This window comes from Poecilia mexicana, unplaced genomic scaffold (genome assembly GCF_051168715.1).
Source record: "Poecilia mexicana isolate PSO_F unplaced genomic scaffold, ASM5116871v1 scaffold_7, whole genome shotgun sequence".
Lineage (NCBI taxonomy): Eukaryota > Metazoa > Chordata > Actinopteri > Cyprinodontiformes > Poeciliidae > Poecilia > Poecilia mexicana.
The window spans coordinates 5,587,579-5,615,063 of record NW_028263376.1 but is presented as its reverse complement, the minus strand read 5'-3'; the positions used below and the strand labels follow the sequence as shown (position 1 = coordinate 5,615,063).

The following is a 27,485-nucleotide window of genomic DNA, read 5'->3' as shown; positions in this document are numbered from 1 at the left end:
TCATGCTGTAAAACAAACTCAGATCAAAAACATGATACAATATTAAGGTCGTTCCAAAGTGCAACTTGTTGGCTTTCAGGAACACTCAAAGAAATGAAGAGAAAATATTGTGGAAGTCAGTGAATGATACTTTTATTGACCAAGCACAGGGAAATAAATATGGAATCACTCAATTCTGAGGAAAAAAGTGTGGAATCACTCAAATTGGAGGTAGAAAAAAAAGGACACACCCAGTCTATTTCCTTTCCCTAAATGGACACCTGCCCCAGATTAGATGTGCCCGTTAGTGTGCAGTTCAAAACACCTGCAGTCATGACACCTTGGAGGGCTGCTGGACGAAGTGGAGTGGTGAGAACCATGGCTCCAACAAGAGAAATGTCCCTTGAAACAAAAGAGAGGATTGTGAAACTTCTTGAAGAAGGTAACCCGTCACGCATGGTTGCTAAAGATGTGGGCTGTTCACAGTCAGCTGTATCCAAGATATGGACCAAATACAAACAGCATGGAATGGTTGTTAAAGCCAAGCGTACTGGTAGACCAAGAAAGACATCAAAGCGTCAAGACAAACAACTTAAGGCCATTTGTCTTGAAAACCGAAAAAGTACAACTAAACAGATGAAGCATAAATGGGAGGAAGTTGGAGTCAATGTATGTGACCGAACCGTAAGAAATCGCCTAAAGGAGATGGGATTTCAATACAGGAAAGCTAAACGAAAACCAGCATTGACACCTAAACATAAAAGAACGAGACTCCAATGGGCTAAGGAGAGGCAATCATGGACTGTGGATGACTGGATGAAAGTTGTCTTCAGTGATGAGTCAAGAATCTGCATTGGACAAGGTGATGATGCTGGAACTTTTGTTTGGTGCCGTTCCAGTGAGATTTATGAAGAGGCCTGCCTGAAGAAAACAACCAAATTTCCACAGTCCTTGATGATATGGGGCTGCATGTCAGGCAAAGGCACTGGGGAGATGACTGTGGTTAATTCTTCTATCAATGCACAAGTTTACATTGACATTTTGGACAGTTTTCTCATCCCTTCAATTGAACAGATGTTTGGTGATGATGAAATAATTTTCCAAGATGACAATGCATCGTGCCATCGGGCAAAAACAGTGAAGGCATTCCTTGAAGAAAGACACATTCAGTCGATGTCATGGCCTGCAAATAGTCCAGATCTCAACCCAATTGAAAACCTGTGGTGGAGATTGAAAAAAATGGTCCACAAGAAGGGTCCAACCAGCAAAGCTGATCTGGCAACTGCTATCAAAGAGAGTTGGCACCAAATTGATGCAGAATACTGTTTGTCACTCATCAAGTCCATGCCTCAAAGACTGAAAGCTGTTATAAAATCCAAAGGTGGTGCAACTAAATACTAGTGATGTATTTTGAATGGTCTTTTGTTTATGCGTTTTTCATGATTCCATACTTTTTTCCTCAGAATTGAGTGATTCCATATTTATTTCCCTGTGTTTGGTCAATAAAAGTATCATTCACTGACTTCCACAATATTTTCTCTTCATTTCTTTGAGTGTTCCTGAAAGCCAACAAGTTGCACTTTGGAACGACCTTAATATTGTATCATGTTTTTGATCTGAGTTTGTTTTACAGCATGAAATGTCTGAATGAGTGCTCATCCAAGACTGGTGATTCCATACTTTTTGCCAGGGGTTGTATTCTAACTGATGAAAATCATTCAGCAAACGGTGAAAATCTCATGAATCATTAGGGTTGCTGTGATGCGAAAACTCAATACTGATACTGGAGAAAATCTTCAATCTCATTTTAGATTTCTACTATGTGCATTTCTACACATAGTATAAAAAAAAATCTTAAGGCTGACCAGAAAGTGAGGATTACTGGCTTGATCAGGTAGCCAGAAACTCAAAAATCAATTTCTTTTCTATTCAATGAATGCACATACCAAGTTGCACCAAAAACAAAGTCTCTTAGATTTTTGTCTTTTTTTCTTCTTCAAATTTTCATTCCTGCTTTTCTTGGGGTGAGGGGATTGCTTTTTTTTTTGTTTACAACCATTCTCTCATTTTGGATGCATTTATGATGCATAACCATAGCAACAGATTGGGAGCAACTGATTAACATGGCAAAAGATGAAATAACGCCAATAACTCTGAAGAATTTTGACTAATGACTTTCAACAACATAAAATTTTCCTTTGAGATTAATAAGGTATTCTTGAATTTGAATTTAAGACGATGGAAAAAGACTCAAGAGCTTTTATTAGTATCAGTGAGGCGTTTAAAAATGAAGTCAGAGGATGCAGATAGGTAGGAAGTAATTTAAAAGGACACCGTTTTAGTTTATTTCAAATCTTGCAGAGATAATTTTCATTTATACACAGGCAGCAATCATAGAAAGTTGGAAGGACTGTTGCCTTGCAGTAAAAAGGTCCTGGGTTTGAATCCCAGTTGGATGAATTGCTGCCAAATGTTTTCTGCATATTTTACCTTAAGGCAAGAGGAGGCTGGTGTTAACTCATCAGTAGAGAAAGTTGAAACTCTATGTAATAATTTTGTCTTTTGTTTGAAATGTCAGTCAACTGTTATGCAATTGCACAAGTATGATTAACAGCACTAAGAGCCACCTCTTGGCTCTGATTGGTTGTCTCTGATCAAGCAGTGTATGACAGTAGGGAAGGCAGAAGGAGCTTGATTTTTATTTTATTTTTTTTACAGATAATCTGTCTTGTATTATACTGAGAAACATTTAGCAAACATGTAAAAAAATTGATAAAAGTTACATACAAAAATTAGTTATTAAAGAAAATTCAGAATCTGATCTAATTAGCATCAGCATGTGAAATTTTTCCAGAAAGTAGAGCTCTAAAATTGACAAAACTCTGAATCTCTACTCGATATAAAATGTCCTTGATTAATACCCAACTATAGATTTTTTTTGACAATATTGTTGCATTTGCAGATAATGCAAAAACAAGTGAATTTACTACAATGTTATCATGAACAAATCACACTGATCCTAAAAACACATCTATCCATCAACTACCTATTTATTTGAAAAGAATCCGAGTCAAAGATCAATATCTTATGCAGACCACATCCTCAGAGTTAAACTGGTACATCGTGGACTTTGGAAGGATGGATGCACCTGAAATCACAAAGTGACACCACTACAACCCTTTATTGTTAATTAAAATAAACAGGCAAAAATAGCCAGTTTATTTATTGTAGGTGAACTTCATAAAAAGAGGAACAAACAAAACAGAACTCCCTCCAACCATTTAGAGTTGTGGTTTAATGCTTGTATGAGTCTAATCCTTCTGTTGTTTCCTGGAATCATCTCCTATTTCTTGATGTTCCAACAATTTACTGAAGATTTTCTGCAGAATTAAGACATTAATGAGTCAGCTGCAGCAGATCGGACAGGGTAACGCTCCCCGTTTCTGGGTATTTCATGTTTTTAGGCCAACAATGAACCCCTCTGACTGGTTTGGACAGAACAAAAAGTGTACATCCTGAACCCAAAACACTTTCAAAGCATCACAACAAAAAAAGAACTGCTTTTCAGGGCACAGTATACGCCATCAACAAACTACAGCGGTGCACTGCTTATAGAGGAAGAAACTGAACCTTGAATCTAATAGTTAACTAGCATGTAACAAGCAGCTAAACATTAACATCTGTGTCATGGCTGTGTCATTAACGTCCTGCTGGGTTTTAGTTATTTTTATCATTTTCTTTTGAAAAGACTTCAAAGTTTTCATTCTCTCTATTTATGGCACTCCGCACGATCCAATTTAGATGAAGGAGCTCTATAAATAGAGCGTTAGTGACACTTTTTTGAATATCTGCCCCCTCTCCGAGTGTGTGAAAGCAACCTCGAAAAGTATCCGCTCAGGCAGCTGACGAAAATTCCAGCTCTCAGGTTCTGACAGGTACGTGTCGCACCACTCCCCGTTCCATCCCGAAACCAAAACAAAGGATCGATTGTCCCGAGAAAGAGTGGCCGGCTCGCCTTTCAGTTCCCACAAGGCATGAGTTTAACATATTCACGCCTCTGATATCTTAAAAAGCTGAAATGCACAAGTGCGTCATCTGCAAATTCTGCAGGATTGTAGCATTTAAACGACCTACTGCTGGCTGTTTGAACACACAAACATATCTTTCCTCCATTGCTGCCACAAGGCCTTTTCGGTCAGAGCGGTCATGCATGCGAGAGGGCCTGAGCTCTACATCTCGTTTCACTTTTACCAGTCGTCTTTTCATCTGAACCATCCGTCCGTAACCGGCATACGAGAGATCTGACCGTCAGTGATGATCACTCACACTAAGCAGAAACAGATAACATGAATTTGGGTATCTCCAACATGCTCTCACTGCACAGCTCAGCTCTTAAACACTTCATGTCTACCAACTCGACACCATGAAAACAATAATTATTTACTTTACAGCTGGCTAGAGCACAGCATTACCTGATGAAGTCTAGAGGAAGGTTACTAAATGATATGAACTAAATATATATGAATCCTTTTGCTAGTTATTACAGCCTAAAACCAATCTGACAATCAGTTTTCTTATTCACAGGAAAGTCTAAGGGTTCACGCCATAAATTAGACTGCCTTTAGTCACTCATCGCTTGGTAAACACTACAAAGGTTGATTGTGGTGTGCTGCACAGTGACTGTACAGGTATGAGTATATTTGGCCAATAATTAACCTGCACAGTCATAGAGGAACTATGAGAGGGAAAAAAATAAAAGGTTTCTTACTGTCAACCATACATCCATCCATCTTCTGTACACCCTTGTCCCTTATTGGGGTCAGGTGTGTTGCTGGTGCCCATCTCCAGCTAACGTTCCGGGCGAGAGGCAGGGTACACCCTGGACAGGTCCCCAGTCTGTCGCAGGGCAATACTGTCAACCAGTATTTTAGAAAGTAGATCTACTTAGAAACTAGCACTGTACCGTCATGTTTTTCTGTTGGTTACACTTAGTATTTTGAAATATTCCACAACCCTTGCAAAACCCCATTTATGACAGCTTTTAGTAATCCACTTATAGCAGTTTTCTGGCCAATCAGCGATATTTAAAAAGCCCGATTTGCTGATTTAGATTTTAGCTGTTAGAGATTTTCTTTTGTCTGAAAAGACACTTAAGGTTATCCATGATTGTAAAACATTAGAATTTTGAGTTTTACTAAAGTGGCATAGGACACACTATAGGAAGTGTCTTCATACTTAATACAACCTAAAGGAGAAGGTTTGAAGTGATGTTCTGAGAAGACATTAAAAGTAATAGCTTCCTTACCGTAAGCACACATTTGTAGACATTACCGTAACTACTGAAATTTGCCATTTTTACACCTTGTCAACCAATAGGTATTCCATTTTATTTACATGTTGAACTATTGAATATTGAATATGAACTGTTGAATAACTATTGAATGAGAATTCAAGTTAGTGTCTGAATATACAAAAATTGAGCCAGAATTAAAAACCAGTCGAGAAACTGGTTTATACAGGTTTATAAAACTGTATCAAATCCAGATTGAATATACATTTCCTTCATAAAACAAGCTCATAAGCATCCAGTGACTTTTACTGTATGCATGAAAATGACTTCCAAGTCAGGAATTTTTGCCTTCAAGCCATATTGTATTGTGTTTTACTCCCTATTGTGAGTCATTAGACTCGCCTAAAAGGCCAAACTGAAATCATGATTAACCCAGGGTTATTTCTGAAAACAGCTCAGTGGGTTTCCTTTGTCACTCTGTGGGCTCAAGCCAGTAATACAAACAGAGACCTGAGGTAGTTGCTGAATTAGGGTCCAGTACTCCGCACAGGTTAGGTATTCCAGCAATGCAGTGGTTGTTTTAACTTCCCACACTGTGAATGGGGTTAGTGAGGAGGGAAGAAACCACATCAATGGAGGAGAAAATGACCCCCAGGGAGGACGCATGAGGTGGCGCTCAGTTTTTTGCTGTTTCCATTTGTCACCTGGATGTATAGTTGTGTTCAAAATAATGGCAGTGCTTAAACGAGTATTGGAAGTCATTGTATGCAAATGCACTGGGAACAGAGTGTACTCTATTCCGAAGTAAAAAAAGGAAAAAAAAAAAAAAGAAAAAAGAAAAAGTTATCACTGTATATTTACACTGTTTGCAGTTCACTTTACAAACTCAAATATTTGCTCTGTAAACTGAAAAATGCATGAAGATTTAACTTCTCACGCAATCACAGAGCTAATACTCAGCTATGCAGCCAATGCTTCTGCTTCACATCCGTGTACTATGAGCTGACCAACCTGTGAATAGGTAATTCCAGCCCAGCACCTTTAGACAGCATTCCTGGTCTCTTTGCATTTCTTGATTTTGCCTCAAACAAGTTTGAGGTCACATGCAGCTTTTACAGTGTAGTATGAGAAACACCCCTATAACATGGTGGCTGAGCCACTTTACTCAGCTTACTTTGGCTTGAAATTTGTTTAGCAGCAAAACTGTCTGTTGCCCTTCGATCCAGTAAGAACAATCTTACTTTGCTTTTTGTGGCCCATAGAAAGTTGCTCCATTTCTCTTCAGGCCCGGTAATGTGGTATTTGTCAAATTGAAACCTATTCAATTTGTCAGTTCAGGTAATTTGAGGAGGGAAGCTTCTGGATGACAGCTCAGCCTCACAGAAACTTCCTCTAATTGTTGCAATACTCTCAGGTAACAGTAGATCTATGATCACTGATGATCATTGGTCGAGTCTTCCCAGTAAAGCCTACTGTTTGATCCTTTTGCGCTCTGGTTTTCTGTATGTTTTCTACCGATGCAGCTAAAGATTCTTTTCAATAATCGATTATTCATCAATTAATCACATTAAACAAGCATCCTTTAGATTATTTTCATTCAATCACTTAAACCTGCTTTATACAATATCATAAATATAGTAAGTCTAAATAAGTAAATAACTATTCTTTTTATTCCTTTAGTGAACATTCGATCATCTATAGCTAAAAAAAATTCTTTTAACACCAACATGTGACAAGCTCAGCCCTTTCTGCTGGACTTAATATTAATAATCTAGTGATTATTTTTTGGATTCACCAAGTAATTTTACATCATTTAAAACAGGTAATGCTAAAACTATGCCACTTGAAGATTTTAGGGTAGAACATATTTACAGACAAAGGTTTTTTTTTATTTTTTTTATCTCAAATGCAAAATATGTATATGTTTTGTACAGTTTTGGTTTAATTACGGCACAGAGTCTTTCAGAAATGGCCTTTTTTATTATGCATGCTCCTGTTAACAATTAATCAACTACTAAATGAGTTGATTATTTCAATAATCCATTCATCACGATTAATCATTTCGGTGCTACACCGTTCTCATTTCAGTTTCCATTTCAGATCATTTTCAAACTACTTTTTAACCAAAGTACACATCTATGAAAAACTCCTGGAAAGACCAATCTGACCCACATTAACACAGGTAAATGCACTATAAGCAACATGTCAAACATTCTCTGTTATTCCTGTATAAGAGCCACACAATAAATGACCTCACTGATCGAATGCCACAGTACTATTACCTCTTTCAATTAATGATTCAGTTACACATAATGCCACAGGAAAATTTTCTATGTAAAAATATAATTAATACCAAACTCCTGATGAATCTGGTTAGTGGTGCTGGATTGCCATTATCCTGAACACAAGTGGATGCATCCTCACATTCAAATGCAATATTACCCATTAATGGGTGCTATGTACACTCCGGATGAGCCTAATTCATGGGCTTGACATTTATAAAAAAAACAAAAAAAAAAAAAACAGCTCTTACTAGATCAAATCAGCTGAATGCCCTGATATTTGGATCCCGCAACAGAAACTGCCTTGTGACATAAAAGGCATAAACAATAAGACATGAACATATAGTGAGAGCATTAATAGTTTATGGGGTAGGAGTTAATAAGTTTCTTACTTCTTCCTACAACTTTTCAAGCATGTTAAGATTATTGTAGTACAAAATCTGTCTTTTGCATTCCTTATTTATATGTGTGATTTTATACTTCTATCATGTTTGAAATAAAATAAATTCAATACACTTCCTGCTCCAGTGATGCATTCATGCATCCACTTTCTCTCGTTACTCTCATTACAGCCACTCCTTGAAATCTACTTTGCTGCTGGTATTCAGTATCAAAACTACAATGATCCAGAGCGATAAGATGCTTTCTCTGCAGCAGAATTATCTCTAGCAATAACTCTAATGAGCCATTATTTCTCACTACCTGTAATTCCGGAAACTTGACACTACTCCCAGGTTTCACCATGACCAGGAACACACACGCAGAGAAACGTTATCACAGCTGCGACAACTGTAGCTTTTTTGTTAATATTTTAGCTAAAAATACATCAGCCTGAACAGAGAAGCTAAAACAATTTGCTGAGTAACATTAACAACAAACAGGAGTGATGAGAAGCCCAACAGAGTAACAGCTTGAAGTCTGACAAACATGTATTCATTCCCTTTCAACCTCTTCACACAGGTCTTTAAAAAGTCTTACCAGCTGATTCCAATTTTGGTCAATACCAATTTTTTTTTGTCCAAAAAGTTTGTAAATATAGCAACAAAGTCGCCAAGTTGTGAATAGCAGGGTGAATATTTTTAACGGCGCATGTGCAGACGTGAACTGATGGTCAGTCAGCTCTCTGTCACGATTGCCGATCTTCCAAAATGAAAGAAATCAGAATTTCGTGCGGTACCGATTTTTTTTGACCTGCCAATTTATAGTCAGAATTGGTAAATAGTTCATCCATGAAGATTAGCGAACAAAAAGCATCATGAGAACCAAAATGTCCACCTAAAGTGACCTGCCTTGATAAAAAGAGCAATAACCACAGAAGCACTGAAGGGAAAAATCAGCTGAAAGAATAACGGATAATAATTGTTCACATACTCCACAAATCCAGCCCTTAAGGAAGAAAGTAGGGTTGGACGATATGTTACTCTGTAATTTCTGCACTCTTTCGTTACAGTGAGTGACTTAGTTGGTGCAACCAGCCTTGCTTAGCTCGAGGTCGGACAGCTAAATTCCTTCCTCTGGTTACATCCTTCAGAATGCCGCACTGGATCAGAGTTCAGTGAATATTCTATATATTGAGTATTGAAAATTCTATCAAACATATGTATCACGATATATATTGTTATAAATTTATTGTCCAGCCTTAGAAGAAAGTTACAGTAGGAAGAAAGCTAAAAGAGGACTTATTTATACTTTTACTGCAAACCCTGAGAACAACATGATGGTGGCAGCGGCATTAAGATATACAGATGTTGTTCTTTTGTCTGGGCAGAGGCTCACCTTCCAGGAGGAAGGTAACCTGAAACAGCCAGAGCTACAACAGAAAGATTAATACCAAAGAATATTTATGTGCTATAATGGACTAGTTAAAATTCAGACTAACTTAGCAAAAAATAAGATACAAAAGTTGCATAGAAAAATAAAAGGTTGAGGAAAAGCCATTTGGTATATTAACATAAACACTGTTCACTGTTTAATTAGTTTGAAATAGCCAAATATAAGACATCAGAAGAGCGAACTAAAAACAAGCAGACTGTGGGGTTCTGGAAACAGTCAGGTTTGTTGATGACAAGCTTGGATGTTCACTACTCAGCCGGTGCCATGATGTTCCTAACACGGGCTGATACAAGAGGAGGAGGAGGAGAGGGAGGAGAATGTGTGAGTGTGTGTACTTTCACACAGCAGAAGCAAAGGTGGAAAACAACACAATACAGGATAGAGACAGAAACGAATCATACAAAGAGACAGGAGAGCTGGAACACTACTGGGATGGTGAATAAATAAAAATGCTTTCAAAGGGGTAAATTCCATTACTGTTACTATTCCTGGTGTGGTAAGCATACCTCCCAGATAACAGAGCCTTAATGCTGCTGATAAGAGGAAGAAGAAGAAGTTGAAGAGGGAGGTCAAAGAGAGTCCTGAGAGGAGGCGGCGGAATAAGGCCAGCGCTTTTACAAACTGAAGCAGAGCAATGGACCGATGTGAAAAGGTTCGCCCGACTGCTGGCCATGTGAGGCCAGAACGTCGCCATGAGTAACTAGGCTGACACCGAGGAATTAGACCAAATGTATTATTTAAGGCTCCTCATCATTAAGACTGATCATCCTCCTTCCAGGCCTCCTGATACAATGTCAGACATAACTTCTCAATTACAATCATCAGTCTTGTCTTATTATCTTTTAATCTTGTTGGGGAAAAACCTGAATAAAAACCCGAACTTGATAGAAAAGGGCTGCACTGTAGCAGCATATACAGAATTACTTAAAAGGGCTTAAAAGAAAGGCATTTTTTCCACCAGTTTGCACTTGAAGGAACAGCACGTTTTAAGCATTTTAGGCCGGCTCTGTTCCATCTTGTCACTACGGTATGAAGCAGTTCCATCAATTCGTTTAGTGCTGACAGAGACGTTTTTTGCTTCCTGCGTTGGCTCTTGTCTTCCTTTCCCATCAACCTGTCCCTTGGCCACTCTGGTCCACCTCTCAGCAGAAACATTTCTGCTTTCAGCTGATCCAACAGATTCCTATTTTGGCTTTCTTCTCCATCTTCTCTTGATTTAGCCATTTTTTCTGTAATTACCTCCCTCTTTGGCTCCTACTGCAGTGTCTTAAATGTATTCAGTGCAGAAACGCTTACTAATTGCAGAGGAAAATTAAATGTTATTGGGACATTACTGTTCTCTTTAGGTGTCTGGCACAGAGCAACCCAGTCTGTAACCTCAAGAGAGCCCTTCAGGGCTTCTTCAGCTTCCTGTGACCACTTTCTCACATTTCTCTTTGTTTCAGGTCACCACTGAACAAGGGATTTATATTTTGAGCAGAGAAAAATAATGTGACATGTTATGTTAATAGTCACCTCCTATTATGATGGAGTACTACATAAAAAACTTAGATGAATTCAAATTGTAAAATAAATTAAACTTTTAATTTACAATTTATTTAATTTATTTATTTAAGCCTAGTCTGAGGAATAAGTGGAACCAAAATGCTTTCTGCCAAAACATTAACAGACGTTAATCAAAACCTGGTAACTAGTCTGCATAATTATTCAAATTAGTTTACTATAACCGAGTAGGAGGACTTTAACTGGATGCTGTGAACCTTAAGCAGAAAGTGTCCCAACAGCAGAAAGGCAACAGTGTTTGGGAAGCTGCTTGTCTGAGCCTGCTGACTACAGAGAACAGCCAATCAGATGAAACATGCTGGAACAGCGTGCAGAAAGAAATTCGTAGATAAGCATATCAGTTAGTATGCTGCATATCAATATAAGCACGACACCAAGCCCACAGGGCAGAAGAAATGGGTTTTAATTAAAGCTCACCAAGAAGTAAATCTGTCAACTTGACTGTACAATAAAGCAAAAACAAAACATCATGTTCACATCTGATGGGCAAAGAACTCCATTACTTTCATCTGTTCCAGTCTGAATCCAACAAATTTAATAAAAGCTAAACAATTCCCTCTTTGACTGCTTTAATTGCAACACCTGAGATCATCACTAAAATACACAACACAGACTTTAAGTTTCAGCTTGTGAAATGGAAAGCAGCTCTCCAGCGACAGTTCATCAGTTCTCGTTTCTAACATGAATCTAAGCAGACGTGGTTCAGCAGTCTCTCGTCACACATCCACCTGACATGGTGTGGGCATTCCTTCATGTCTTCTGGATCTGTGCAACGTCCAACTCACTCATTACCTTTGTCCTCCCGTCATCACTCATTTGTCTTGTTCTCCAGATTATCCCTTATGAATTGTTTGTGATCAAGACTTTCCTTTCTACAGCCACGCCCTAAACCTCAGCTTTACCTCTTACCGCAGCTCAAATTGGATTTTTTTACAGCAACCCCTTTTTCCTTCCTGCTCTGACTCATTCATCTTTTCAGAGCTAAAAGAACTCAGGCAGCCTCCTAATACCCCTGTATCCCATCTGCTCCCTTTCTTCCCTGCCTCTATTTTCTTGCAGTTTGAATAAAGTTTCAGTAAGTCAGGCATTAGAGAAGGAGTAAGTTCTCAGCTTTTTCTCCTCCTTTTAAATCTCTCTCCACCAGCCTCTTTGTCCGTTTTTAGCCCTTGTTGACTGAGCCGTGCTCTGAAGCTCAGGGTCCAGTCTGGCCTGCTGTCTTGTCTAATCTGCCCAGCGGACGTGATCAGACGCTAGCCACATACCACCCATAACGCCTCCACCTCCTCTGCTTCCCCATCTCCCTCCCACTCTTCATTTCTTCCCCTCTTTCTCTGTCCCACCCACCCTATCTTGGGCCTCTCTCCACATTCCTCCCTCTCTAATACTATTCCCACTATCCTGCTCCCCTCCTCTTAGCTCCTGGTGCATTCCTATCACACTTAAAGCTCCCTCGCTCTTGTCTCCCTGCATCACTAATTACACGACTTACCAAAACAAAGCCTTCTACATTACTCCTGCTTTAATACTGTTTACTCTGCCTCCCGTCCATCCCTCAGTCTCTCTCATTAGCTTTAAGATATGCACCGCCTCCTCCACACATTCCTCCTCAAGTGCTCTGAATCCTTCGTTCCCTCACTCAGCATCCTTGGGAGTAATTAATGTTGGTCTGAAAACTTTAGATCTGGAGGTGGAGTGGCTGATTTCTCTTGCCTTGTCAGAGTGTGCTACTTAGGGAAGCAGCATGGTTTTTACACCTGCCACTTTCATGTCCATCCAGCTTTAAAGATTTTACTCAATCGGACCACGACGGACTTTGTTGCGCTTGTTTCGTCTGTTTTCACCTTTATCCTCATTGGTATTCTATTTTGCTCTGTAAATGTGAATTTTTCACTCCATTTGCGTCACTCTGCTTCTACATCGTTGCCTCTCAACAGACTTGATGCGTTGCTTTGTTTGTGTACCAAAACCACAATGTACATTCCCCCCACTCTGACTCTTGCATGTATTGGTTACTAACTCCTAAGGCATTCTCATGAGGGACTGTGAATCCAAGCATTCCTGCCCTCTGCTTTAATGAGCAATGGTTATTTGTCCAGGGGCTAAACTGAATGAGCAAAACTGCTCATGCAGTGCTGGTCATTTCATCCTTTAATTTTCTTAGCCTGGCCATTGCCTTCTCATGCAAGTCAGCTAAATTCTGAGTTTCGTTTGGAGTTTCTCTTGTTGAGAAACAGAAGGAGACAGGAGGAGGAGTTGTGAATAATGACATTGATTTTCTATGCCGTTTTTGAGCTGCAGTCTTGCCTATGTGTGCAGTTTAACAAGGGTACCAAAGGAATTTAACAAAACCATTTGTGTCGGAGCAAGAGTAAGGTTTAAGGCATTTTGTTGCTGTGCACACAATTCCCATTAGGCTTCATAGTCCATATTCCTTTATGATCCAGCTGTCAGGAGAGACAGCAGGCGCAAATCGTGACACCGCACCTACTACTGGCACTTCCGGTGGCAGGTGTGACACCTGCCACAAGTGCCACTGCGTTCGGGACTAGCTGCCAGTGCTGCCGCTGCGTTCGGCTGACTTCGGCTGACCTCGGCACCTCTTACTGGCACTTCCGCTGACACCTGCCACAAGTGCCACTGCTTTCGGGACTAGCTGCCAGAGTTGCCACTGCGTTCGGCTGACTTCGGCTGACCTCGGCACCTCTTACTGGCACTTCCGCTGACACCTGCCACAAGTGCCACTGCTTTCGGGACTAGCTGCCAGAGTTGCCACTGCGTTCGGCTGACTTCGGCTGACCTCGGCACCTCGTACTGGCACTTCCGCTGACACCTGCCACAAGTGCCACTGTTTTCGGGTCTAGCTGCCAGAGTTGCCACTGCGTTCGGCTGACTTCGGCTGACCTCGGCACCTCGTACTGGCACTTCATCTGACACCTGCCATTAGTGCCACTGTTTTCGGGTCTAGCTGTCAGTGTTGCCGCTGACTTCGGCTGACTTCGGCTGACTTCGGCACCTTCGAAGGGTTGCCACGACCTCATACTGGCACCTCCCACGCCTCACGGACCGCTCTCGCCTATTTTTGCTGACGAGATTTAGGGCGGCCATCTTATAGCGTTCGACCGCTCCACTCAGCGTTATATGTTTACCAGGCACAATGACGTATTTGAACATTTAATCTTTCATAATACGCTGTTTTGTTACTGGAAACCTTATACATGCAGCCATATTTATAAACAGTTGTATTTTTAAAGTATTTTTAATTGTATTATACATACTTCAGCATATTTAAATATGCTTAGTGGGGAAAACAATAGAATAGGAATAGAATATTCTTTGGTGACAGCTTCTGTGTCAGATTTAATATGAATGAATTTATAATTAATGAAAATAATGGTGGATCTGTATTGCATTTCCTCTTAAGTATTCTGTTCCCTTAAAAAAGCAAATATGCCCTGGTCTATTTTTTATACAGTCTCAAATTTCAGTTTCCAATAAACAGCCTCAGTGAAAACATGTTGACAGTTGCCATAAGCTGTCACTTGTGCCACGGGCTTCTGGGTAAGGTGCCACTTGTGCCACCTTACCACTGGGTAAGGTGGCACAAGTAAGGTGGCCATGAGTGCCACAGGCTGCTAACCTCATTCTCTATCTGTTTCAGACAGAATGTAGCATATGAATAACTTTAGTTCAAACAAATAGAAATAAAATATATCTTAATTACAACATAATTCTCATACATATTTAAATATACAGCCGGTGTTCAGACTTAAACAGAGAAAGACAACTCCTGCACTGTCAGATGGGACCTCTTCTGCAACAGCTGATAATAGCTACCACTAGGTACCTACCACTACAACTGACACTCGGTTGCCATGGTATGTCAGTGCTGACAAGCTCCTGTAAATTCCGGATTATAATTATTTTCATACAATGACCTTAATATAATGCTATTGATTATTAAACCGGGTAAGTTCACTAATATTGACTTATTAGTTAATATTTGTGACAGTGGCAACATGAGATATTGACAATTACAGAGTGACATTATGTTCAGCATGGTTCCATGACAGTGCACAGGATGTCATAAGTTATAGTGGCTGCCTGGTCTATTATCTAATAGACCAGGCAGCCACTATAACTTTCATTGTTTTTTGTTAAGATAATGCAATTTTTAAAAAAAGAAATATGTTATCATAATTTTCCAAAAATGCATGTTAACCATTTTTAAATAGTTATTACTTGTTTTTATTTATTAAATTTAATCCCCACTATTTTTCATTATTTGTCAAGTTTATTACAGATTTGTGTGGCATAAATGAAGGTTGCTTCTCTGTGTTTGTTTCTGGTTCTGTTCATTGTCTTCAAAGTTTTCTTATTCAAAGATGAGAAAATGACTAAAATCTGAGCTACAAAATGCATTTCAACAGCATTTTCAAGGCAGCAGGAGGACTTTCACTTTCAAGTTAAACCACCTTCAAATTTTTTTTTTACACCAATATTGAATATTGATAAGTCAAAACACAAAGTATTTACACCTCAAAAAATTTGACAATGTGTGAATCCTAAGCAGCATTAAGAACAAGATTGTTACATATTTTTGGAAATAAAAATTACTTTGGGTTATACTTAAGATGAAAATGCTTTTTTCAAAGAAAATTGTGCTGCTTACATATTATTTTATTTGGCAGATATGTTTCAACATTTTTTCAAGTTTATGTCACAAAGTATATGCATAGTAATTGATTTGTCAATATTTATTAGCCATTGTATGTAAATACTTTAAACAGCAATTTGAAGTCTACTGTAAAATTCATGTTTAGTCAACGTGTGAATTTACTACATCAGGATCAAATAACTTATTATTCCTCCATGAGAAATTATGATCATTAAGCTTAAATTTATTTTTCAAACTTTATTAATTTCTACAATATACGTTATACAGAGTCTGATTATTATTACTATTATCCAGTTGCAACATTTGGCTTCCTGTTGCACTATGTCAGCCACTGTTCTGCGATATAAACATGGGCAAGGGTTGAATGTCATTTTGATTAAGTAAAAAGTCCTATTAACTATCAATGATGTGTGATTAACCAGATGTGTCCTTGAACATAGTGACAGGTTCCACTGTAATAGTGACACTTTATAGTATATTCAATTGGCCATCTTGCTTGAATTAAACTCAGTCAAAAATATTCAAAGTGTTAAATGGATAAATAACCAATTACCATTGAATTTTTTTTTTTATAAATACGCATTATAAAAACTGTCATTGCCATCCCCCAAAACATCGGCACCAGTTGTGACAGCTCTGAAACATCCTAGACACCTAACGGTAGCTCTAGTGGAAGCCAGACTCAGCTGTTACAAAGGTGCCGAAACCAATGGCATCCCTGATACCTGCTGTGTATTTGATTAATACAAAGACGAAAGGAGTCGTCTGGATTATTCAGATGAACTTTAGTGAATAAATAGGATGAACGAATCATACATGATATACAAAACGTGTAGGAATTCAGCTAACATAAGTATTTCTGCGAAAAAAAACTCTTATTAAATTCTGTCTTCTTCGTCTGTCTTTAAGTTCTTCTTCTACTAGTAATAAAGCATCATGGGATATGTAGTCCATTTGCCTAAGTCAGCGGCAACTCTGGCAGCTAGACCCGAAAACAGTGGCACTTGTGGCAGGTGTCAGCGGAAGTGCCAGTACGAGGTGCCGAGGTCAGCCGAAGTCAGCCGAACGCAGTGGCAACTCTGGCAGCTAGTCCCGAAAGCAGTGGCACTTGTGGCAGGTGTCAGCGGAAGTGCCAGTACGAGGTCAGCCGAACGCAGTGGCAACTCTGGCAGCTAGTCCCGAAAGCAGTGGCACTTGTGGCAGGTGTCAGCGGAAGTGCCAGTAAGAGGTGCCGAGGTCAGCCGAAGTCAGCCGAACGCAGCGGCAGCACTGGCAGCTAGTCCCGAACGCAGTGGCACTTGTGGCAGGTGTCAGCGGAAGTGCCAGTAAGAGGTGCCGAGGTCAGCCGAAGTCAGCCGAACGCAGCGGCAGCACTGGCAGCTAGTCCCGAACGCAGTGGCACTTGTGGCAGGTGTCACACCTGCCACCGGAAGTGCCAGTAGTAGGTGCGGTGTCACGATTTGCGCTCGGCCCTGCTGGCTGTCAGTGTCACAAACAAAGATTGTGTCTACCAAATATTTATACATCTTATAAATATCTGCCAGTAAGTAGTCAAAGTCTGGTAAAAAACAGCCCCTTGTTCTACGCTTTGTTTCCTACAGGGGACCTTCAGCTATTAGAAACGATTGCTTGCTGGAGGCATGGACTCTGTTGATGTTTGAAACAATTGAATTTAATTTTACCCAATTGGTAATGTTTAGCCGTGACGTGAAATGCATCGCATCGAAGCTTACCATGTGTCCGCTGTAAAAAATAAAAAACCTTGTGAGGAATAGGGCCACGACATCTTTGCTAGCAATAAAATATTTTATGCATTCCATTTGTTTCAACTTTAGTGGCTCAATATTAGAAAGGATGGCCAGCATGGACTGATTGTCTCTGTTCACTTTCTCCGCTGCTATTCCCAAACTACAACCACAGGCAGACTACAATTCTAAAACGGCGCAGAAAATCACCATCATCATTCACAACTCCTCCTTTTGCTTGCTGATGGCCAGGTTGAAATTCATGTGACCAAACAGCCAGGTTTTAATTTTATCAGACAACAGGACATCTCTCTAGAAGCTAACATATTTGTCTTTGAGTAGTTATAAACAGTAATTTTCCTTTTATATTGCTTTTGAAGTAATGATTTCTTCCAAGCTGAGTGGCTTTTTAGGCAGTGTTGGTACAGGACACGTTTAACTGTGGCCAATTAGACAGAACCTTTAACTCTTGGTTTTGTTCTGGAGTTCATGTATATTTTGCACAACAACACTGATACACCAATGGACAGTTCAGTATAGCTTGGTGGAATGAAAACAGATGAAATCAAACCCACGGGGACTACCATTTCCACAAAAAGTGATAGTTGAAAGTGATAAAATGGTGTTTATAATTGCATGTAAGTTTTTGAACACATCAACGTGGTAGCTTTATAGATTTTTTGGTACTGATATACTTAAAATAGTCACATTTTCATGACTATTTATATCCTTAATTCATTTAAGTGTTTTTCTAACTAGAAAAATGAAGTGCCTATGGTTTAGGTACATAAGAACAAAACAGAAGTCAGAAGTGTCAAAAGCCAAATGTATTCACAACCCTTGAAGTTTGAAAACAAGCGAGCGTATGACAAGCTGAAGATTTTTCATGACATATAAAACAAGTTTTTTTTCTGAATCAGAAAATATTCCCAATATATAGTTTTATTCAGCAAGTTTAAAAAAACAATGTTTCTACTCAAAACGAAGACTACAGAGGAGAGACTTTGGAGATTTTTTTCTCTCTTTACAGTTTTTGCAGTTTTCCAAACACACCAAGTTTTGACAACTAGAAATTGACATTACACATGTTGGAAGATTAAATGGAAAATCCTTAGAGCCGCTCTAACACCAATAATGCACATAAAAACATTTCTAATCAGAACACATCACAGGCAGCTCAGTCATCAACACACTCTTTTCACTTTATTAAAGTTTAAAAGTTAGCCTACTTTAACTTATACACAGGACAACAACAAAACTCTTTATACAAAAAGCAAACAGCCACAAACTCCACAGCCTCACATCATAATGTCTGCAGAAATGAACAAAACGCATTGATCACCGAGCTCATGTACGATGCCCAAGTCAGTCTCCCAGAATAAAACTAAAAGCCACATTGGGAACAACCCTCATTAGGTGCAATAATATCACATCTGTCTAAAAGTTTATGAAATTTATAGAAACATGACAAGTGAATCTCAAAGGTATTACCAGTAGGTTAGGAGTGGGTTCCTCTTGTTTGATAAAAGTCTCTTCACTAGGACTCAACTGTACCTTTTACATAAAGACACACAGACAAATTGGCTGGTGACTAATGTTCAGCTTGATTAGGTAATGTCTGCTTCACACAGCAAGATTTTAAAATTGTCAACCAATTGTCAAAACCTAAGAGACACAAATGACAACATATTTGCTTGGCTATAAGAGGTTTGGTCATACAGTGTGTGGTGTCAAGTCACCATTAAAAACTGATTTCACTTACCAACATTCAGATATCAGACAGAAAATATTGCAAAACGTCTTGAGATGAAACGCAAGTTCATAATAATAGTTCATAATAAACTTGACTGGGAAAAAGCAATGATGACAATTTGTGGACTATATTTAACAGAATATACATAATACAAAGATTACTCAAAAGTACACCAAACTTTACGGTCCACTTTGGCAGTCATTTGTTTTCTTTATTTAAACAGGCTGCATTGTCATTTATCCTCAGAACATCATACACACTGCGATATCCCCGATTATCCAAAGTGCTGAATATCCCCACTTTTAGACTGGAGCAGTCCTGACTTCCTTAAGAACAAACAAGATCACTCTTAAAGTGGCAGTATTATGTATTTTACAGTCACATAGTGCCCCTTTATAGCACCTATGTTACCTTCAATTGTTATAAAAATGTTATATACATATCAAATATGATTTGAAAGAAATTTGACTTTTATAAAATTGGGCCTCTGTCTCTTTAAAAACTCCTGCTTTTTCTGAAACTCTGCCTTCAAGAAGTCATCACAACAAGGCTCCTCTGTTAACCCTTTATCAACGTTTTTACCAGTGTTTCACTGAGAAGTAGTTCATACATAATGAGCTCAACAGATGCGTAACTGCTTCAGGTGTTTGCTAATTGCTGCTCGTTAGTCTGGAGGAGCTGGGAGGGCGAGTCGCTAGGGAGGGCTGCTCTGTGAGACGGAAGCTAAGAAACTGCAGCTCTGAGGAGGAGCTGCGCCTCGAAAGTGGGGTTAGGTCCATCCACAGCTGAATGGTTGTCAAGGAGATTAAAATATATCTTAAACATGAAAGAAAGAATCAAGGCAACACTCCAGGTATGCTTGATGATTAAATAACATTATAACATGACGTAAAGCTTTTAAAAAATGCAATTTATATAATACTGCCCCTCATATACTTACATATACTTGCTGTGTGTGGTATGTTAATGCCACACACAGCAAGTATACATCTCTTAACTTTATCTTAAGGGTCATCTTGATAATCTGCACATCCTTAAGACTGTTGGAAGAGGAAAATCAGGACAAAAATCAGGATAAAAATCTTGCCAGGCTTAATCAGAAACTAAAATATCTCATCTATTTCTTATCATAGAACTCTCCGTATCCAGACAGGGTCCGGTAACAATAATACTCTTTCAAATGGAAGTTGTGACTAAGGGAAGAAGACTCAAAGTAAGCTACTTGTAGCATCACTGAAGTGTTTAAAAATAAGTCAGTGTTGAATGAATGAAACATCTACAATGTTAATGTACTGCATCCGCACATTGCAGGGCTCTGTCAACTTAATCCTACTGGTGCCTTCTGGTAGGGTGAAGAGCAGGGGAGGGCAACAAACCAAGAGGGGGACAGGAGTGTGAGGTTAATAGGGTCTGTGGGGGGTTGTGGTTGCATTGATGGGCGACCATTGTTGGTTTTTATTTCAGCGCATGCCTAAGAGCGTGAGTGATGTGCACTCCCTGCTTGGCTCCACCACCGTGTTTTCATGTTGTTCCGGTGCGTTTCTGAACAGCAGTGAACCCAGCGTGGGGCTTGTGTCTGGAGCGTGTAATTCAAACAGCGTCCCATGCAGCGCTACGCACTCACCTCGCTAATCTCCTCTTGACAAAGTGGCTTAGCTTCTATAGGGTTATATGGCACAGGGAGACAGCTTAAACCCCTCCTTCCCCCAAACACCCTCGGCCACCAGACCCTGGGATCCTCCCAACATTCAACAAGTCACACTTGGAAACTCACAGGGTTAAAAATCCAAACAGACAGGAAAGTGTTGCAATGCCTGAATATGAGAAACATTAACTTCAAACTCTCACAAGTAAACCCACTGAAACCTCTCATATATTCTGAAAGCTGAAAATTGTCATGCACTGTAATGGGAGCACTGTGAGGGAAGTACATTTTAGTACTAATTAAAGTAAACAAATACAGATGAGCAAGAAGGATTTTGTGACACATGCACACCTGGCATTTTCCATTAAAATCTTGCGACCTTTAACCTAAACCCGATAACAGATTTCAAAACTTAAGAATAAAACATATCCAGAGTTCAATTAAGCATGTAAGATATAATTATTCAAAGGATGCATCGATTGCAGTTTTCTGGCCGATCACTGGTCTTTATGGTCGACTCTGATGTTGGCCAGTAAAATTTTTTATTTCTGAAAAGTCCCTAAAGCCACGAACTTGCTAAGTAAGCCATAATGGGTGATAATTATAAACTGCAACCTTTGCAGAGTCAGATAACATCAGAGGAAAAGATCAGTTTTACGTATAAGTATCGGCCAACTGCTGATCAATCAAAATGAAGGAAGTCTGGTCAGGGAGGGTCAAAAATAGTCATACCAGAATAGTTTTCCTCCTATTTTAAGAGTAATGTTAACATTTTGGAGCAACGCAGCCATAGTCCAGACATGACTCTGATCTGTAAAGGGAGATTAGATTCATCTGAATCTAATCTTATCTTATCTTAGGTGGTAAGGAGGCTCATCACTAACGATACATCATCACAATCCCACTGGAAACATGCAACACGCTGGTCAACAGTTCTAAGAAGGGTTTAACTGCTGTAATGCCAGTAAATTTCCCCTTATTATTATTGGTAAGAGTAAAACTAATTTTCAACATGACATTTCATTTCATTTTTTTTTTTTTCCAAAACCAACACTCCTTTTACATCGTTTCAATATCTTTTGCCTAATTTCCTTTCTGGAAAAATTTTTTTAAAAACATCTTGATTGGTTGAAAAACATTTGACGCTAAATTTGCCGGGAGTTGTGTATGATTTCAAATATACACCAAAACCATAACTTTTCGACTGTCCAGAGTAAAAAGCGTTATGGTTCTGTAACCAGCATTGTATTTCTAAGCTAGGTCATTTAAAAACATGCAGAAACTGAAGAACAATAAATGTTACCTTTCCTCTGCAGGAAGAGCCTCAGCAGAGGGTTGGCACTCTTGACGGCCTTGAGATAGTTGTCGTCATTGTTGATGGGCAGCAGGTCGCCGTGCACATCGGCGTAGGCCACCAGCAGCTCCACGTTGGGGATGCGATGAACGTGCTGCAGAAGGCCGTAGAACTCATCAAAGCGGCCTGGCTTTGAGCGATCCAGAGAGAACCGACGGAACTCTGCGCCAAACTGGGACAGGACATACAGGATCACAGTACGAATATTAACACAGATAATATCGGAGAGGTCGGAACAGGTTCAAGAAAAAGGTGTGCGATGAGAATCAAGGGAGTTTTGCTAAACTATTCTGAGGAATTAAACTACAAATCCAGTAAATTACAGGATGTGTTCTTATGGAATTTGATTTAAAAAAAAATAAAAAAAAAAGATTTTCAGCATATTAGCAGACAGGGTCAAACTACAGACGTCTGATCTCATCAGCACGTAGAAAGCCTCCCTGCTGATGTTGACAAGTTCTGGTTGTTGTGGTTACTGTTGCCCAGGATGGACCAAAAAAAAGCTACAATTCACTGCCAACTTGGGCGCTTGTTGCACATCGGTGCACAGCAATGTAGAGATTAAGTTGTAGGACTCAAGTAAAAGCAGTCGGACTTTACAGCACACAATGATTTTAGTGGGTTTCTACAGGCAAGTCTGGAGAAAAAAGGTTAAAATATACTGCTGGCTGCTTCATCAGTCTAATTTTACATCTAATTTTTACCCATGAATTCTGAATTTATGGCATCAAATGACTGTTGCTCATGTAAAAAAAATCTAAAAAGAAAAAAACATTCAATTCTCTTTCTCCGATACCAGTAGGCCTGTCGCAATAAGCAATAAATCAGTTAATTGCATGAAAAATTAAAACAAGCTCATTTATTTCCATTTGCATGATTTATTATTTCTCTTTTCTCCCTTTCCACCAAAAACTGGACAACAAAAAAGTCTTCAGTCTGGTGCTTTGGTCTCAACTAGCTGTTTTTTGACAGATTATTTTGTTTGAAGAGACTTAAGATTCTTTTTGTCGTTTCTGTTGCTTTGTTTATTTATTTTGGATATTTAAAATGTCTTCCAGATCCTGTGTTGGATGTTAATCTGAATTTAAAGTTTATTGGTTTTTGAGAACGTATTCTTGCATTATTATGCCATTGCCATTTTATTAATTGAAAATGGCCACAAAACAACAAAAGACATTTATCACAATAACTTGTATGAATTTCTCTTCCAGCAAGATTTGTTATTGTGACAGGTCTAGACACAGGCGACAGATTTTTGCTAAAATCTCACATTAGTGTTTGTATATATATATATATATATATATATATATATAATCTAAACATAGCAGTGCTCCAGAAAGATCATTCTATTTCAACAATTCTGTTTACAATAAATTCAGACGCATTTAGTTCAATTCACAATTAAATGGTTGTTAACCTTATTATTACAGAATGATGTCAAACATCTAAGCATTTAAATATGTCCCCTGCGTGCTGATTACAGGTTTGACAAATTAAACTGTGATCCGTTGGCCAGACGGAGAACCTTATCCCAGTTTCTGGTTTGTAGCCACCTGAAGCTTTTCATCTGTTTCTACTTGGAACTACAAAGACTCAAGTCTTTCCCTTTTCCCTCAAAAGGTTTCATCATGTAAAATTACATAGCATTGTTTGAGGCAGCAGTACAAACAACTGAATAAACAATTGAGGAAAGTTTTCTTTTTTTCCCAAAGCATGAAATTCCCTTAAAAGTACAATTAAACATTGTAGAGAATGTTGAATTATGAATAATGCACATGTTTCTAGGTATGGACTGCACAATATATCATTACAATAGCTCTCTGTGTGTATTAATAATATTCCAAAAGACTGTTTAGAATTCAACATTTGTTGGTCACAAATTCTGTCACAAGTCCAAATTGTTAAGGTCACAGGTTGTTGGAAACAATAATATCATAATCTTATTATGGGTACCCCACCCTTCTGTTGAATACATATTTAATGAAGTCAAAAGGAAAGCAGGGCTATTTTTGAAGACCAGATTAAACATACCAGAAAATACAACAAAAAAACTGAATTGTTTACAGTGAGATAATCTGAAGTTTCAGTTGACCAGTATGGCATGTTGACTTGTGTTACCAACAGCAAGTAAAACATATTTATAATTTTTTAAATCGAATACATTTATTTAAAGATCAACTTCAGCCATTGATCTGCCCCTCAACAACAAACCCAGTTATTAATAAGGGACTTTGGAAAATTTAATTACTCCGTACTGCCCCAAAGTATATGTTTGTGTCTTTGCAAGTGTACCTCTTGAACACCCCATAACAACTTCTGCAAATTTCTGTATAAACACATCTTACATCATATGATTCAATATTCATTAAATCACTTTAAAATTTTTCTACTAGTTTAAAAGATCAGACCAATAATAGGCAATGGATCACAAAATTTAAAAAAATGTCAAAAAATTTCAGAATGGTTCACATAACCCCCCCCCCCCCCCCTAAAAAAAAAACTTCTTTTACATGCTCTACTAAATAGGTAAGTTTGACTCCTTATTTTAAGGTAGCAACTGCTATCTTTTGTATGGCACAACTATAAAAAGATGAGAAATGGCTGATTCCGGTCACCTGTCAAGTAATCAGTGTATTTATAAACTTTAGCCTTATCAGATTGAGGAGCGCTCCTAAAATAATAAAAAATAATTTGTATTTGTGCCAAAAACTGATGTCATAGTTTGTGTATATTAAAGTAAATAATAGTTTTCGGTAGAATTCCTCAATGTGGGCTACAGACAGGACACAGAGAGCCTTCTGCGGAAGAAGCCAGACGAACGCAAGCCGAATGACATCTGTAGACATAAATAATATCACCTGCATTTAATAAACTGTTTTATTGTGACGCCTTAAACATGTTTCCGTTTGTTGTAAACCCTTTACGAGGCGACAGCGCTTATATCTCCTAGTAGTTATAAAACACGCAATTGTCACAACTTCGGTGAGTGAGTGCAGGGAGCGGCGGAAGGAGCTGTGACAGGTGAAACTAGCTCGCTGCGGAGTCAGCTGACATTAACCTCCACCTTCAAACTTAGCCAGCCATAAAACTTGGCAAATACAACCACAAAATAGTTACCTTAAAATGTGTCGAGTTATCAACGAACTCCACACAGTAAAAACAGAACTGTGCGTATAGCTCAGGTTTATGTAAATGTAATCGGAACATCACAACCTGCTACCAAGCCACTTAGCGGGCTAAATTAGCAGGAGTAATAATGTTAATCACCACAATGATTTAGCATCACACACAGAGAAAGTAAAACTGACAATAAAAAGTATATATGTCACCTTGCTTTTCACCTCCACGGCACTCAGAGAACGGCTGCTCGGTACTCGGTGGTTTTTGTTCATGTTTCGCTAGCAGCAGGACCATCGACGCCGCCAAAGCCCGCACACTACGCCCTGCTCCAGCCGTCGCTTCAGCGACCGCTGCTGCCACCACAGAGTGTCCGAAAAAACAAGTTGTTTTACCGGGACCGCGAACTGTCCCAAGAACTCTCGGCTACCACCAGTTTCAGAGGTCTGTGTAGAGAACGGCACAACTGCTGTCAGCCAGCTCGGCTCAGCTGGTGAACTTATCTCCTCTCATAATTATCATTTCCGATGTTATCCAAGAGGCAGCCTGCGCTGTGTCTGAGCTGGCCTGGTCCCTGCCTCGGGCTGCCTATCTTCTCTCAGGACTGGGAGAGCTTGGTTGCTTCAAAATAAAAGCCGCTAACTCTTAGCCAGTCAAAATAAGACTGAACAAGAAACCAACGAAGTACACTTAAACTTCATATTAGCAACATAAACTACAATAAAAAGAAAAAAAAAACGTTATTTAGGAAATTGTATTTAATTTACATTACTACTTATTTTAAATATCATAATTTATGACATCCCCAAATATAACGATAGCAGTTATGGAACAAATAACAGTTATGAAGACAGGATGAAATGTGGTTAATGTATACTGCCTTCTCAAATAACTTTTATTTTGTATACATGCTAACATGAAAAAATTACAAATCATAATATGATATAAAAATAACTATTTAAAAAGGCAGGAATCGTTAACCACATTTCTTCGTTCTTAGAGTGCCACCTCCTGGCCAAATACCACAGTCGCTGCTCTAGACCAAAAAAAGGGTGGTGGATGGATGGATGGATGGTTTTGTGTTAGTTTTATTTAGCTATTAGAATATATGTGAAAAAAGATAATTTTTTGTCTACTGTACATTGGATGGTCTGAAAACATCATCTGACAATGAAAGGTGGCGGCAGCATCATGGAAGCTGATTAGTGTTGATCGGAAGATGGATGGAGCTAAAACCATAGCAGTCCTTCAAGAAAACCAGAAGGCTGCAAATCACTCTGGAAGAGTTTCATCTTTAAATCAGAACAAGGACCCAGAACACCAGGCAGATCAACAGTAGAACGGTTAGATCAAAGTATGTTTGTGTGTTAGAATGGCAGATTCAAAGCCTAGGACTAAGTCCATTTGAAAAGTTGTGCCAAGATTTGAAAATCAATATTCAGATGGTTTTTTGTAATTTGACTGGACTAGATTCATTTGCAAAGAAGGATGGATAAAAATGTAAGTCCTTCTAAAAAAGGTTAAAAAGCACACATCTTTTTTTTTCTATTCTACCACTATTCCATTTTTTTTTTACCTCCTCAATGTTTCGGCCTAACATGTTCCTCCTCCCCTGCGTTGTTTGTATTGTGGATGTGCAGTAAGACCAATGTAACTGCAGGAGACGTAGTGCACAGGCCTGCAACCGTCTCTGTCTGCTGCGGCCCCCCTGCCCCTGCCCCAGCATCCCCCAGCCCCACCTCCACCCCAGTCCTCCCTTTTCCAGCCTCCATCACCCAGCTCTGCAAAGGAGGAGTCCTCGCAGCATGCTTCCCTTCGTCTGTCTCCCTCTCTTATTGTCCCAGTTTCCGTTGCACCCTGATCTTTGAAAGCCCTTCTGTTGACAATGTGTAGTATTGATTTGTGGAATTGTTTAGTATTACTGTTTTTATGGGGGGAGGTTGTGATGTAACAGGTCTCTCTTGTAAATGAGACAATGAGTCTCAAGAGATTTTTCCTGTACGAATAAAGGATTATATCTACAACACCTTTATAGTTGCATGTGATGGTCAGAAGAGTTGCACCCATTACCAATGCTTGTGCAGATGGGAAATATTAACATCTCTTGTGTGGGAGAATCTGTGGAAATGTCCCCTTCCTTTGCTGTCCTAACTGTCACTTCATCACCAGCCCTCCCCATTCAGGTGGATTTGGGCAGCTGGTCAGGTCGATGTGACCAGTCCAGCCAGATAGCCGGGCCTTCATTGTGT

The 27,485-nt window shown here is 39.1% G+C and overlaps 1 protein-coding gene across 1 annotated transcript in view; it reads right to left on the bottom strand.

The window, feature by feature from the left end:
* pard6b (par-6 partitioning defective 6 homolog beta (C. elegans)) overlaps window positions 1-26,049 on the bottom strand; it is a 30,715-nt gene extending 4,666 nt beyond the window's left edge. Inside the window, exons 1-2 of the mRNA XM_015013023.2 lie at window positions 25,449-26,049; window positions 22,069-22,291 (exon numbers count right to left, since the gene is read on the bottom strand). Of these exons, the coding sequence (XP_014868509.1) occupies window positions 22,069-22,291; window positions 25,449-25,511 (286 nt within the window). The 5' untranslated portion in view covers window positions 25,512-26,049. The remainder of the gene's footprint in view (window positions 1-22,068; window positions 22,292-25,448) is intronic.
* Between the last annotated feature and the right edge of the window lie 1,436 nt (window positions 26,050-27,485).